The sequence below is a fragment of the Electrophorus electricus genome, chromosome 12 (assembly GCF_013358815.1).
Source record: "Electrophorus electricus isolate fEleEle1 chromosome 12, fEleEle1.pri, whole genome shotgun sequence".
Classification (NCBI taxonomy): Eukaryota; Metazoa; Chordata; class Actinopteri; order Gymnotiformes; family Gymnotidae; genus Electrophorus; species Electrophorus electricus.
In genome coordinates, this window is record NC_049546.1 from 17,742,447 (window position 1) to 17,758,864 (window position 16,418).

A 16,418-nucleotide genomic window follows, 5' to 3' on the forward strand; every position below is an offset into this window, starting at 1 on the left:
TTGGTGTCTGCATACAACGGGGGGACAGAAAGAATAGCAAGCGCCTCACTCTGCTGACCTTGTGCTTCCGCAAGACGTGGGGCATGGCACAGTGGAGAAAGGCACGCACACGTACACAAACAGGGCCTAGATACACACACACACACACACACACACACACACACACACACACACACACACACGCGCGCATAGACAAAGGCCCAGTTCTCAGGACTACTTGCTGTGGCGTGCACAGATGAGGCAAGCATATTGTGCCTCAATCCCCCCCAACCCCCCAGCCCAACACACACACCTCCCAACCTCATCCATGCCGAATGAAGGGTGCTCTTTGTGCTAATTAAGTGCTAATGGTTGTTGCCCTGCAGAGAATACTAATTAGCTTTCTTTTTTCCCTTCTGGGAGAGCATGTACTTCAACACAGCTTAATGAGGAGAGGCAGGTATGCATGCGCTAGGTTAATAGGGTATCCGCACAAGACCGGGTCTCAGAGCTTTGGGCTGTGGTGGGGGGCGTTTCCTGTGTCTTGGCCTCTCACTTGGCCTCGCTGAAACACACACACACACACACACACACACACACACACACACACACACACACACACACACACACACACTAGAATCTGAAATATAAGAGTAGTAAGGACGTACCTTGGCTATCCCTATACTCACTTATGTATCACTCCCCCCCCACTTATTTTTTGTCTCCTACTCCCTCTAAACAACAGTTACCTCAAGGAAAAGCGCAAATCTGTGGCAGTCTGTAGACTTTTAGCATTTTCAGAACACTAACCAATCCTCAAGTGAAGCTCAAACACAGGCCATTTGGTGCACCCATCAACACCAGAATATCTCTGAACTGTTTGGCTGTGTTAATGAAATACAAGACTGAATTTATACTAGAGTTTGTGTGTCACACTGCAGTAAGTTACTGCAAAAAAAAAAAAATCAGAAGATAAAATAAATATATTGACGATTCACTAACCTCAGCAATTTCTATGATTTATTTTCAAAATCCCCTCTTTGCACTAAGATTTTGTTTTTAACTACTGTGGCAAAACTCTGCTGCTCTCGAGCATTAATAAATGCGACCAATGCAACAGCAATTTAAACTTATATATCAGCATATTCTAAATGAATAACTCAAGTTCCCTGAAGCCGTCATTGAAAAACTGCTTGCCACGGAGAAAATGATGCCAATTGGCCAAATCGTCCTCCTTGTTTACAGGCAACGTAAACGGATAAAAAAAATAAATAAACACATATTGTGCCGGAAAGCAGGGCGCGAAGGATCTGATTGGAGAAAGTGAACGGTAAGTGGAAGTGTGAGAAACATGCGCGCGTGCGCGTAAACACAGATTTCGGGGTGGTATTGGAATTACCTGCGAGAGATAATGGCGCTGCGTTGCCGATTAACTTCCGTCGCTTAAACGCGACACATTTAGGTAATCTTGTCCCCCAAAACATGTCAATGGCTGAAAGGCTGCTTCAGCGCTATCAGGAGCCTCTGGTCCCCCACACCGATGCAGCTGGCAAGAGGCTACCGTCGACTGTCAAAACGCACGCCGAGATCTAGTTATAATATAATTGAATTTTCATATCAGAGGAGACCAGAGTCCCTGCAGACAATAGGAGTGCTGAGTCCTCTCTGATATTGGCACAGGCCCTAGGCCACGCGCATGAAATCAGTATGTTAATGTCCCTGCGTTTTCTTTTTTTAAAGGCACTTGTGCCTCCGCAATGTACTGCCGATGTGGTTTCAAAAATTGCAACTATTGATAAGTAGGCAGCCAGAAACCCTTAGACTACACACACACACACGCACGCGCGCACACGCACACGCACAACTGCTCACCATCCAACCCACCTAGCTCCCAGACATCACTGCACCCCATCCGACGGTCCATTATTAAAATTGTAATTTATTTTTCTAAATCAGAATGACAGCTTGCTTTCTTTTCTCTGCAGCAGCCGCTGAATCAAGCCTCTTTAATTACTTTCGTAACTTCCGTGACCCTGGGAGTGCGCGCCTTCCACGGAGAAAATGGGCTCCCGACAAAGGGCTTCCTCAGCAGCACACGCCTCTGTTCATTTAAAATGCGGGAATTTATCGAGTTCTGGATTTTCTATGATTTCGTTACCGTTTCACCTCCTATCTTTCCACCGTCCCTATTCGACCTCCTGAGACCCGAACCGAACTGTCCCCACGCCTGCACGCAATCCCGCAATCCCGCAGCCTCTTTACAGGAAGTTTTCCTGTGAGAAAACTAAGATTTCCACCTTCCACTTGAAGGTGCATTCCTCCATGTGAGTGTGCATGTGTTTGTGCGTGTGTGGGTGCTCGCGCGCGTGTGTTTATGTCCATTAAGCTTCTCCCATGGGGCGCATGCTTCCCTGAGTCCTTTGTAAAGCCCCTAGCTGGGCTGTGCACCACAACAACCCCCCCCACCCCCCACACAACCCCCCCACCCCCGATGGGCCTTGGCCTTCACAATGTAGGGATCAGCAGGGATGAGGCATGCACTTGATCTCTCTGCAGCCCTTGGCCAACAGAGGTCAGGGTCAACCTGCGAATGAAAAAAGCTCTATCAGCGAGGACAGCTCGCAGGCTGTGTTCGAACTGTCACTTTTACGCCCCTTGTTTTTATTAAAAATGTATTTGCTCAATGAGAGGGGGTGTATGAAAACTTCCACACACATCCTAAAACACATCTAACGGAGATGTACAACTTACTGAACCTCAAAGTTTTTTAAACCAACTCAGGATTCATGCCCTGAAAGTTGACTGTGATATCCTCCAGCATAGTTAACAATCCTGGACTTTTTTTTTGTTGTTGTTCACAACAACTGAAACTTATTTCTAAGAATCTTACATGTTGACTCTTCCCTCTCCTAGCTAAACAGAAGAGAGAACCCCCATCTGAGACTCTTCATTAGTGACTACAGGACTCGATATTTTCTGCATCAGTCAGTATTTTCTGATAGCTCCTACATTGCAAAATAAAACAAAAGGCAAAAGGCATCCTGTAGATGTTATTCGAGTATTCCTCATATATGTTGCCACTGAGCTAGTCAACAATAAGGTCAATTCTTAGGTTGCCACTGACTGGGCACTCTGGGCTGATTTCTGTACACCATTTGCATCTCCTTGCTTGAAATTACGTTTCATGTTGTAAACTTCTTTTAAGAGACCCAACTCATAATCTACAGGCAAACTTATTCTGGAAGCAATGCACTCCCAGGTTCTTATAGAGGGTTCAGGGCACCCACTTGGCCACTGCTAGTTAAATTTATGCTTAAAAAACTTCCAGAGGAGTTTTCTGGAGCACATAACACCTCTTAAGTGAGCTGTGCATTCCCTGTTCCCTAAGACGAGCACAGTTTCCTACGAAAGCCCATGTTTGACTTATGAAATGCGCTAATATGGTGTAATCCTGGCTATCACTCTCACCCCCACGCTGACACCACTGTTCTGGCCTCGCCGTTGGCAGAGACACAGGGCTGCCCTGGCAGGCTTGCGAGCCGGCCGGACTGTCTGATAATTGAATGAGTGATTATCCGTCCCATTAATAGACAATGATACGGAGCAGGCTGCCATATGTCTGGAATATTAATGAGAGGCTGCAGGGGGGTTGATAAGAGGGGTGCTGGGCCACCCCTGTGTAGGGGTTAAAACAATTTGCCCAGGGTGGGGCAGTTCTGGCGGCTCCCACTGCCATGTGAGGTCACTAGCCTTCCTCATGCGCGCCCTGCCCTCAGGCTTCCGGAATCTTCCGTGGCACCAGTGCAGATACATAGGAACTCCAGCCAGTAAGTGGAGAACCAGCACATGTTCAAATATTTCCACGCACATTTTTATTTCCTAACGATACCAGGTGCTGCATAATTTCTTTTTTGTTTTAACCGATTCTCACAATATACTATACCATAGTAAAGTGTTTTTTCTCTCTAAACCTTCAGGTAAATGTGTGAAAGTCTAAGAAATGGAAACCATGTGTGCACAACCATTTATTAAAAATCACTCTAGTCAGCCTTCTCCTCAAAAACAAGTCTGTGATACACAGCCTGCAAAAATATAGCACATAATTTTTCTGCTGCATAACCCAGCCCATGGAGTGGGGAACTCCAGCCACATGGAAACGTAAGATGACTTGTGAGATTGGGATGGACGATACGCCTAAAAAAAAAAAACAACCCGCTCTCGGATCTACAGGAGAGGGGACATTTATGGCGCGGTTCAACTCAGAATCGTCATGCAAATCAATATGTACCATCTATTAGCATCGGAAAGCAATATTTCCCATTTTGCTTTATAATAATGGTGCTTGGTGCTGCGAAGTACCTTATCACAGGTTTGTCACAGAGAGAAAGCCCCGTTTCCATGGCAACTGCAAAAGCCATTGGTTTCCTTTTCAGATGGATAATGAACTTCTCTTCTCTTTATGTCACTCTCCCATTCCACTCCCAGCTTCTCGGATTAAAGTCCACGGGTCCTTGGAATCACGCGTCTACTCTAGAATGTTACAAACAGCAGTACGAAGGAACCATGAGAGGAGAGTCAGGATGCATTCCACTCCATGCTGGGTTTATCGCAGCCTGGATGGTGGACCCATGGCTGATACATTAGATTAATAGCATAATTAATAATAACAAGACAAAACACTGTGAAGATTAAAAAAAAAATTGTAGCTTAGGTTATGCACACCAATATAACAATGCACAAACATCTGAAATATATTAGATCAGATAAATAAAGATAAATAGTTATCTAATTTTATACTCATAGGCACAAATTTCAGAGCGCCTCTCTGACATTCAATAAATGAGATAAAAGGTACATATATGTAGCTAAGCATACATTTCATGTGATTTATTATTATTTAAATATATTAAATGAGTCCATTACAAGACTATCAAGATCTTGTTAAATTTAAATAGGACAATATTGTAAATGTCAGATAATTCTCATTTTAAACTTTTTCACTTTTTTATTGCCCAGAAAGCCCATTTTTGAGGGGGTCTGTGTAAAAGGCACGTTTTTTTTTCAGTCTTACTATGAAAATCACACATTTAAAATCAACCAAACTACAAGATTAGCTTATTATCAGGTAAGGTTCACATGTAACTAATAGGGATCTGGAGAAACATATTGTGCATTTTATTAAAAACTACAAAGAAGCTTTGATTTCTTAGGTCCACCCATTTTACTCTGGTACCCTAAAGCCTAATTGTTTTCTTAGCTCTATTTTTAGTAAATCCTAAGATTTGACTCAACACTGTTTGCTTTATGCAACGTACCGTTATATTCATTCATGGTTGATTAACCTCTTACTCCATTTTAGTCAATTAAAAAAAAATCTACAACCACTATCCGGCTGCTTATATATAGGGAATTAGATGAAAACACCAAGCAATGAATCTGCATATGATCACCAAAAATCACCACAATTATTGCCTTTCCCAAGCTTCCTCTCCTTATGTGAGCGTTTAGAGCACTTATCTATAGGATGGTTTATTGAGCCTTTCCTCTCCGTTGAGCCTGGCCAATCAAGACCAATATTTAAAATGAACTGTAATCCGCACTCTTCATTTACTTCTAGAATCCGCAACAGCTAAAATATGTTGACCATTAGGGACAGACAGAGTATTATAGTGGCTTTTGAAATCACGTTTATGAATAGCAAATTAAGTGACAGAAAAACCACTTGCTTAGGTAATCTTATAAAGCACTTTTAAACTGTCCTTTTCATTTTGATAATGTACTGCGTGGAAGCTCTCACGCATCCAGACCGAATGTTGTCAACACAAATCTACTTAATATTAGTATTATACTATTATTTAAAAGAAATATTTTACTCAGCTGGTTACTGTAAGCAGACTGTAAAAAATGACCAGTAACACAGTTCTGTTCCTTCTTGATGCTCTGCACTGCTTCGAGGGAAGTATCACTAGCTTATTGCAGCAGCAAAGCTGCTGGAATCACTAAGAACACAATTTCGCTATTCAATTCCAAAATGCAATTTGAAATGGCATTTTCCAAAATTGCATGAAAATGCAATTTTACTAAAGCAAATGAGCACAAGCTTTGATATACAGACATGAGTTTGTAGTGAGAAGAGCATTCCTATAGGAAATCTCCCAACACTATATACAGATGAATACTGCACATAATGTTAAAAAGTGTTGTTCAAAAATGTAAAATTGCCTCTCCTATACATTGCCGTCACATATAGGTTTTAAGGGTATACCCTTTTTTGAGCCCGACCACAATAATATCATGTCCCGCTTGTCTGGCGAATATTTCTACGGTAAAGCGGCCCCAAACACACCCTGCTCCGCTAACAGAAGAGAAATCAGTTCGCATCAGTGTGGAAAGCAGTGTCCATTCAGTCTAACCCCTGGTGCACAAATGAGGGATGGAAAGGTTACCTCTTATAAGAACTGATGGGAGATTTTAGTCTTTGTTGACCGTTTGTTCATTTCCACCCCCCTTTATTCCTGTCTGATATATTGTGGCCTGGTGTTGATAATATTGATTTCTGTGTCTGTGTGCTGCTGTCCTTGGAAGCCTGGTGCCCTTCAGAAGGGAGCCGGCGTGAAAGAGACTGTGGGAAGGCAGGGAGATGTGGATAGGGAAGGGCCGAGGTCAGCCGAGGTCAGCCCGGTGAAAGCAAGCGGGAAGTCTGACTATCTCTCTCCAACGGCAACTGTCGTCTTTAGCAGGGCTGCTTCGTGTTTTGGTACTGTGCGTCCACATTATCGGGTAGTGCGCGTGCACACGTTTTGTTTGCATGTATGTATAATGTGAGTATAATGGTAATTTGATTCAATTCTGTTTTCAACACCAGTACAGTACATTTCTTCTTATTGAATGATCAGGCTGAATAAGTACATTCGCAGTCTTTGCTAATAGTGATTGTAAATATTTTTAGCATGGATAACAATCTATAAATCAATATATTAATATATCTATTTTTACCAGTTAGCATTTTATTTTGTCTTACAGTCCTCATTAAATATTATTTATTTGATAATCTATGATAAAATAATTATCTAAATGTTTATAATACGTACGTAACACTAGAGGGATGAAAGGCTGTTGAGTAATATACTGTAATTGTGTATCCTGTTCATGTATTTTGGCAAAGTATTAATAGTGTATTTTATAGATAATTATTTTATACTATTTTATATGAGTTTGTGTTCATCAGAATCTCATATAAGCAGTCTCATATATATATATATATATATATATATATATATATATATAGTGAACTAATATGCAATTATATGGCAGCTGTATATACTTCTGCATATATATTGTAGGACTGGCTATATTCAATTTGTCTTCATTCCCTCATAACATGTTGACTCACTAAATGGAAGTGCCAAATGCGAGAACCTCTCGTGAACACTCATGGCCCACATCAGTGGCGCACTCCACACAGCCTTAAACCCCCTCATTTCACGCATGACGCAAAAAGCAACAGTCAACAGGTCTATTTATCATCGTCACGGTGATTAAGCCCAGAGCTCAAGGACTTATTTCAGTTTTGGTCTACAGTTATAAGGATGGCAATAGCGACATCTACTGGCCAAAAGAAGGACGGAATTTGTGAATCTTTGTAAAACAAACTAAAAAATCCTTTCAAAATAACAAACCAAATATCAGCAATAACTAACCAAACACTTTCTCATAAAATAAACACAGTAATAAAAATTTTAAAATCAAGAGTTTGACAGTAATGCCTTTGTTAAAAAAAAATGCTAAATAATTAAAATAATCTAAATAATCTCCAATGAAGAATTTTTGGTTGTTGTTTAAAATCAAATTACAAATTACGGATGAAAAGTCAATATAAAGGCATCATTCAAAATAGTTTTGTTATAATCCAAAATCATTAAAGTATAATGCATTAGACATATGAGGTTTATTTGTCAGACATAAGTAACAGTGCAGACTTTCCCATCAGAAAATTATTTCCTTCTAGGAAATTTGGAGACTCACGACTTACAACCCACTTATATCCTGTTTCTTTCCATCTCTTCTCCTGTCACAGATCATCCTTGGGTGGATTTGCGATTGACACAGAGCCCTCAGTGTTTTTCCACACACACACACTCCACACACACACACACACACTCCACATACCCACACACTCCACACGCACACTCTGACTGCCTCAGAGAAGGTGCACAGATGTAAGTCAGCTCATGCTGGAATAAAATAGTGCATAAGGTGCTATTAAACATTACTGAATTTGATATATTTACAAACAAAACAGGTACAATAATTTTTATTATACAGAAATAACAGTGAAACTGAAAAAACATTATATACAGTAAAATATATACAGTACATGATCACAATAATAATAAACAATAACTATAATTTTTATATTTTAGATTAATGAAACACACACGTGCGCACACACACTCACACACATATATTTTCATGCACAAGCCCACCATCCAGAAAAGTTCAAGCAAAAAACCCCCCCAAAAAAACACCGCCTTCAGTGTCTAAGTAACCGTTAACAAACCTACTGTGATGCCTTCACTGAAGAGAATATTAGACATCGCAGTTCATCAGGCTAACAATGGCAATGACAGACCACGAAGCTTCCTGTCGGTGTTAGTGGTATGAGGAGACATAGCTAAATAAAGATCTTCTGTGTGGCCTTAATTCTCATTCTCATTAGCGTACGTGTGTTCGCATCGTGTGCAGGCATTTCAGGGGTCTTCACAGTAGGGAGACCAAAAGGTTAGCTGGCAGCCGAAGGGCATCATTTCTTGAGTGTTTCCACCACCATCAGGCTCAAACTTTGGAAATTTCACATTGTCGCTATGTCTTCAGAATTCCTTAAGCAGTGGCTGTGCTAAACAACAGCATAATCCTTCATCCGCTTTTCTTCAGCATTTAACAGACACTCTTATCTAAGGCGTCTTAAATAATTATCAGCACGATAAATAATTATCAGTGTGCTGTCTAGTAGAGTATGTAAGTAAAGTAAACCTTAAGCCTGGGGTGTTTGCTGTTGCTTCACCTTAAAGGAAAAGCCTGTTATGCACATCTGTTTCTGAAGACAGTGCAACAACAGTTTAAATGTTACAGGACACACTAACAACTCCGACTTCTGGTTACTGTCACTTCATGTGTGGAGATGCCGATGCACGCAGTGAGACAGCATGGCCCTTGTCCTTGTTCAGCGTGATTAGTTGAGCGAATCTGTTTTTTTAAAATCGTAAACTTGACCTTTAAACGGGAACATTAAGAAAATCCTCCTGCACTCAGTCAAGAGGAAGCTGATAAGGAAGAAAGGCCCCTTCGTGCATTTGCATTCTCCCTCTCTCCAGCAGACACGACTCTCTGCTGAAGGAGTAAAACAGCTGCATGAAATAGGGAGGAGGAGTGATCTCTGAGGAGAGTGCACGGTTCGTTCCCACACACAGCCTGCTGCTCAGACATCTGTTTCTCAACCATCTCACTCTCTTTCCTGCTTGCCTCCTCACTCTCTCCTCCCTGCCTCCTCACTCTATCCTCCCTGCCTCCTCACTCTATCCTCCCTGTCTCTAAGAGTTTTCTTAGGTCTCTAAGATTGCATTCTAATGCTAATCAAATCATGGCTACGTTACATCCCCTCCAGTCGTGGGACGGGTCAGACAGAAGTCTTCCTTTCAAGTAAATAATGCATGAGTGGAACTCAAGCCTTTTGACCTCTTTAGAAAGATCCTAAGACATCACAGACTTTTGAAAATTCTTTGTGTTATCATTCCACTGAGGTAACAGTAAAAGACTATCCGACCCCTAGTGAATGTGGCACGATGGGAGACAGCCTCAGGTGACTGGCACTGGGAGCCTCATCTGCAGAGTGAACACGGAGAGTGAATTACTTGAAACCACATCATTTCCTGCACCACTCTAGTGTTTACATCCTGGCTTTGAGACTGAGGTCTGTGGCCTTTCAAAGATACATTTGCTGATGATGAGCATATGGGGTCTCTGGGTCTCTGCCGGCCCGGGCCACAGCAGGTATTCATGAATCAACGACTCATAATGAACCCATCCCTCAAGTGCCTTCTTTTAACTGACTCAGAGTATATACGGACACTACACGTTTAACTGCCTCAGAGTATATACTGACACTACACGTTTAACTGCCTCAGAGTATATACTGACACTACACGTTTAACTGCCTCAGAGTATATACTGACACTACACGTTTAACTGCCTCAGAGTATATACTGACACTACACGTTTAACTGCCTCAGAGTATATACTGACACTACACGTTTAACTGCCTCAGAGTATATACTGACACTACACGTTTAACTGCCTCAGAGTATATACTGACACTACACGTTTAACCGCCTCAGAGTATATACTGACACTACACGTTTAACCGCCTCAGAGTATATACTGACACTACACGTTTAACTGCCTCAGCGTGTATACGGACACTACACATTTAACCGCCTCAGAGTGTATACTGAGAGTACACTTCCCTGGACAACTCATGTTGAGATCATTGTGCAAGACTGCATTTCTTATCCTGGCAGAAGTTCAGGGTAATGCTTTATCATGGTGTTTTGGAGGCCATAAGTTACAGGATAATGTAGCCTGTTTTAGTAACACTCTTGTGCAGGATAAAGTAAAATGGAAATATTATGTCTAATGTGAACAGCCCAGGAGATGATGGGTGTTAAGCAGCACACCTTAAGATAAGACGATAGAAAAGTTTCTGGCCTGGTTCACATTTTGCATTTGGAAGTTTTCACTTCTTCCACTGGAAAGGAGCTTGAGGAGACACAGGTATAGGCGCAACCTGCTCAAAGATTCGCTTATGTCTATGTTAGTCATTGTCCATAATGCCAGAAAAGTGCAGCTGTTGACCTTGTGGGAAGTGTGATCTGTAGATTGGGTGGATTTGTGACTTATAACAGGTTTTCCTTTTGCAATTAGCTGCAGGCACTGCAAGTACATAGATATGTACGTGCATACACTGTAGGAATCTTATCTGCATTATAATGTATTTTATACACTCTATTTATACAATTGAATTGATCCTGAATCAGTCCAACTTTACTAAATAGATTACATCCGAAAAAAGAAAAGAACCACAGTCGTACTGTGTGTGCAAAGAATGATCCTAGCGGAAAGCCTCACTTCTGTCTTGATCATCGGGCTGCTTACACACCAGGGCGATGTCATTCTTTTTGGCAGGAGTGGGCTGCTTGTTGTCAGCTGATTGGCTGGCAATCGGCCGGCGGGTCAAAGCATGGAGGAGTCTGCTGCGATAGTGGTCCCCCGCCAGGAAGTAGAGAATCGGGTCCAAGCAGCTGTTAGAGCTGGCCAGGGGACGGGTGACTTTGTACGCAAAGTTGATGATGTTGAGGTACCAGCACTCAGCCCCCAGCACGCGGTAGGTGTAGTACAGCGTGCGTGTGATGTGGAAGGGGACGAAGGAGACGGCGAACACCACCAGCACTATGACAATGAGCTTGATGGACTTCCTCCGGGCGGCGCCGCGCTGCCAACCGGGAGACAGACCCCGCCCCGGGCGACAGAGCGCGCGCGCCATCAGGCAGTAGCACGCAACGATGACGAGGAAGGGCAGGCCGAAGAGCAGCACCATCACGACCGAGCTGTAGGCCACGTAGCGCTCGAAGTCGTCCGGGCTGCTGGTGTCGTGGCACAGCGTGTCGTTGTCGCGCTGCGTGATGGTGACGAACACGAGGTTGGGCACCAGGCAGACGCCCACGACCGCCCACACCAGGCCGCACACCAGGTGGGCGTGGCGCGGCTTCACCAGCGCCAGCGAGCGGATCGGGTGGCAGATGCCCAGGTAGCGGTGCACGCTGATGCAGGTGAGGAACAGGATGCTGCAGTATAGGTTGGCATAGAACAGGAAGCGCACCACCTTGCAGAGGACCATGCCAAATGGCCAGTGGCTGCGGTTGGCGTAGTAGTAGATGAGCGTTGGCAGGGACAGTACATACAGGGTGTCGGACAGCGACAGGTGGAACATGTACACCGTGCTGGTGTTCCAGGGACGCATCTTAGTCAGGAACATCCACAAGGCCACAGAGTTGAGGAATAAGCCCAGCACACACACCAGTGAATAGGACACAGGCAGCAGGATGTACTTGAATTCCTCATCGAAGCGGCAGCTTTGGTTGCCTGCTTCAGAATCCACTGGCATCGAGGTGGTGAAAGGAACAAAGATGTTTCTTGAAAAGAGGGCATGGACAAATGAAGTCATCTTTTAACTGAAAACAGGAGGACATTAGGTTATCATATAAAAGAGTAATAGAACAGGAATTGTGACACAATTTCTTTTTTTTGACAAACTGATGCCAAAAAGTACATTAAATTAAAATGTACACCAAAAAGTAAACTGTTTGTATAAAACAACAATAAAAACATAAGAAACCTCTTTAGTACATCAAGAGACAGTAACAAAGTTTCTTTTTTAAATAGCTGTTCTACGCTATCAAAGAGATAGAAAACGCAGGTGGTGTTTGTCTATGGGGACTTCCAGCGTCAATACTCTGCACCTTTAGGCTAGAACAAATCGAATGACTGGATCGATACTTAGTTATTCTTGCATTTCTCTTAACCATACACTCCCGATTCAAAAATGCAACTCTTCCGCCGCGGAAGAGCATAGACATTAGGACGACATTGGATCCTTTCCAGGCACGCAGAGCCAATGTTGCAATACTGTACGAGCTCTGCCCCCCCGAACAATGCGATCGAACAGCGAGCATTAAAAAGCGGTGTTTTCCATATCTGATGTACATTCATTCTGTCTACACCTGCACTATAACACGAGAACAGTACCGCTGTGCGGCTGAGTTACCTATCGTGAACACGTGGGCATAAAAAAAAGTTTCTTTCTTCGTTAAAACTTTAACGTTTCGATTCTTTAGGGATATTTAAAGCTTAATGCGCATCGTTAACAAAAATACATCTCTGAAAGAAACTGCACATGTGTACACTCACCAATTGCACTGAAGTTTAAGTCCAAGTAATCCTAACATATCTGACAGCGAAGATCCCCAGTGCGGAGTTTGTGCGTGAGGCGGAGGAAGTGCGCGCGTGAGCGAAAGGTAGAGCCACCACCCCTTCTGCTCAAATGGTGAATGCAACTCTTAAATCTCTGGCTAAAGAAAATGCATTAACAGATCACCGGGAATAGGCGAATTGGGCATCTGGGGGCAACAAGCAGTTATGAACATATCCTAAAAGTTTAAACGAGTAACACTGCAGCTAGGAAACGTCTATAAACGGCTTTCACCCTTAAATAAACAGACGTATTCAAGCACGTTTGTAATGTAAAGCTTTTTTTTAATTATTATTATTATTTGATGTAGGCTGAAACCCATCACCATTCACTAGTGAAACGTCATTCAACTCAATAACTCAATAGCTAACAAGGGGGCTCAGACACAAATACAAAAGAACACCTTACTAGACTACAGCGCACCTTCCCACGTAAATAAAAAACAAACAGACGATATAATCCAAAATCAGAAAGAAAAACGTGTGAGGACTTGAACCGTTCTGCTGACAGCATATGTGATACTCTCATAAAGGAATAAAAAGATGGGTGAGGCTTGCATTTCGCTGCCATAGACAAAGGGGTTAAATTAGACCCGAAGCGCCAATGAAAGCATAAAGCAATTCAATCTTTCAGACAGCTGTGGATTAACAATCTCATAAAAAGAAAAAGTAATGAAAGAATTTGACATTTCTTGAAAAAGTATTCCAGATCCTACTTTCCCGCCTTTATTTGCAGCGAGGTTTAAAGGAGTAAGCCCCCCGCCCAACCCGAACAGCACCAGTTTTTTCTATTGATAATCAGGGACGATCAGGTTAATCAGACAATAACCTCAGTCAGAACTGTGAATGTCGAAAGTGGTTTGGCATGCAGGAGAGAGTTAATATTTAGTCAGAGCAGTCGTGAACATGAAGAGCAAACATTTAAAGGAAATTCTGATGGTGTACACTCAGTATAAGAGACAAAGTGTTACACGGAGAGATCTTTATCTATATATGAGCCCATGATAGGATGTAAGAAGACTGTTGAACGGAGTGAAAGTCCATACTGTGTTAACAATGGTTTTATATCCTGTTGCAAACACAGTACTGCGGGGACAATTTATAATTTCATGGTTTAAATGTTTTACTTACACTAGATGATAAGTGCCCTAAGTCTGTACTATTCATCAGATGACTAACCCTAGTGCACAAATCTGTACTATTCATCAGATAACTAACCCTAGTGCCCAAATCTGTACTATTCATCAGATAACTAACCCTAGTGCACAAATCTGTACTATTCATCAGATAACTAACCCTAGTGCCCAAATCTGTACTATTCATCAGATAACTAACCCTAGTGCCCAAATCTGTACTATTCATTGGATGACTAACCCTAGTGCCCAAATCTGTACTATTCATCAGATGACTAACCCTAGTGCACAAATCTGTACTATTCATCAGATAACTAACCCTAGTGCCCAAATCTGTACTATTCATCAGATAACTAACCCTAGTGCCCAAATCTGTACTATTCATCAGATGACTAACCCTAGTGCACAAATCTGTACTATTCATCAGATAACTAACCCTAGTGCCCAAATCTGTACTATTCATCAGATAACTAACCCTAGTGCCCAAATCTGTACTATTCATCAGATAACTAACCCTAGTGCCCAAATCTGTACTATTCATCAGATAACTAACCCTAGTGCCCAAATCTGTACTATTCATTGGATGGATTTGTGATCATGCCAAGGAGGATAAGAATAAATGCATTTCAAGCATATAATGAATGAAAGTACAGACTAAAGCCATCGCCTGAGGCAGAAAAAGAGCAGTGACCAGACTAGGAATATTTTTGAAAGTAAATGAGATTGCTTTTAGAATCAGATTAAAATGATTTAAGAAAGAAAAAAAGCTCCTAAATAGTGAGGCCTTCATTCTCCCTGAACACACTGGGGAAAAGGAAACAGGTGACCAGCTGGCTTGGCCTGCAGTGAGAAGTGACCAGTAGGTGTGGCCTCCAGTGAGAAGTGACCAGTGGGTGTGGCCTCCAGTGAGAAGTGACCAGTAGGTGTGGCCTCCAGTGAAAAGTGACCAGTGGGCGTGGCCTCTAGTGAGAAGGTCTGAGGACTCAGGAACTGAGAACTGCAGGAGAACTAAACCAACGTCATTTTATATTTTCATTTTGCATTTGTCTTAAATTAATAGTAAGTATAAAAAATATTCAAAATAGATTACTGAGGAGTATGTGAGGAGATATATTAAGAACACTTTGCTGGGATAGTATAATGCTCCCTTAGACAGCATTGTTGAATACAGATTTAAGAAACCAGTCTGATACCTTCCGTGTCTTGTACATGCTGCACTCTTGTTAATGAGTTTATAATTGTAGCTCTGTGTCTTGTGGTTTCAAATTGTAATGCATTCTGTGTAAGCAAGAATGCCAAATTCCTAATAGCTCTAGGGATTACTTACACTTCCATGATAATGAACACTGCAGCAGTGCCGGGAATCTGTGGGATTCAAGTGGGAAAGGGAACAGAACAATGACTCAGCGTTCATCTGGCCCAGGTGGATCAGTGCATCCACCAGGAACAGAGTCTGCGTTCAGCTTCTCGCTGCTTTATGCAACAGTCTCAGTCAACAGCATTGACTGTTCAAACCAGTTCAGGTCTGAAAGAGCATTTTTGTGCTGCAGCACTGACAATGGTCAAATGCTTCCACCCCAGCTATTCTTGCCTGCTGTCATAAGGCATATATAACGCAAAAGAGTAGGTGAATATTAAATTAATGTCCAAATCACAAAACTAAGCTACATCTGCTTGGATGACAGTGAAATGGTGATTTGGAGGGGAATGAGATGGAGAAGTGCTTGGCCCGTCACAGGAAACAGCAGAGGTGCCATTGTGCAGGTTTATCTGCTGGGTCATCTGGTTCCCAGGCAGCATAAACAGGCATGCCGGCACACGCGATGGTTCGGCAGGCCTGCTGCGTTCTCCATGTCCCTCTCCCCATCACTCTGCTTCTCCAGCCACTGCATCTAGGAAACATGCCTAGAGAACACGTTGGTTCTTCTTCCTTTTGGCGAGACACTGGAATTCCTAAAAGGTAAAGAATTCTCCAGCTTTGTTTGGCTACACAAGAATGACACAGTGACAGCGCTAATATGGCAGCTTACCCAAAGAAACTGAAGTAGATGTTTGCCAGAATGATGAACTGAAAATAAACAGAGGAAGTCCTATATTGGTAAAAAAAAATTTTTTAAATAAATGGAATAAATGAAACAGATGCACTGGCCAGTTTCTGAATGACTGCACTTTCCTTCATAGTTCATCTTCAACAATTGCCATACGTTTTCCAGTGTCAATTTT

General features: G+C 42.4%; 1 protein-coding gene across 1 annotated transcript; it reads right to left on the reverse strand.

Moving 5' to 3' along the window:
- Nucleotides 1-8,377: 8,377 nt before the first annotated feature.
- On the reverse strand, nucleotides 8,378-13,075 carry p2ry4 (pyrimidinergic receptor P2Y4). Its single transcript, XM_027018194.2, has 2 exons — nucleotides 13,003-13,075; nucleotides 8,378-12,266 (listed from the first exon to the last, which is right to left on the reverse strand). Exon 2 carries the CDS (start codon nucleotides 12,257-12,259, stop codon nucleotides 11,147-11,149), a length of 1,113 nt encoding a protein of 370 aa, XP_026873995.2. The 5' UTR covers nucleotides 12,260-12,266; nucleotides 13,003-13,075; the 3' UTR covers nucleotides 8,378-11,146.
- Between the last annotated feature and the right edge of the window lie 3,343 nt (nucleotides 13,076-16,418).

What these genes read in the sequence shown, in the direction of transcription:
- p2ry4 (XM_027018194.2), bottom strand. Translation starts at nt 12,259, where the DNA reads ATGACTTCATTTGTCCATGCCCTCTTTTCAAGAAACATCTTTGTTCCT.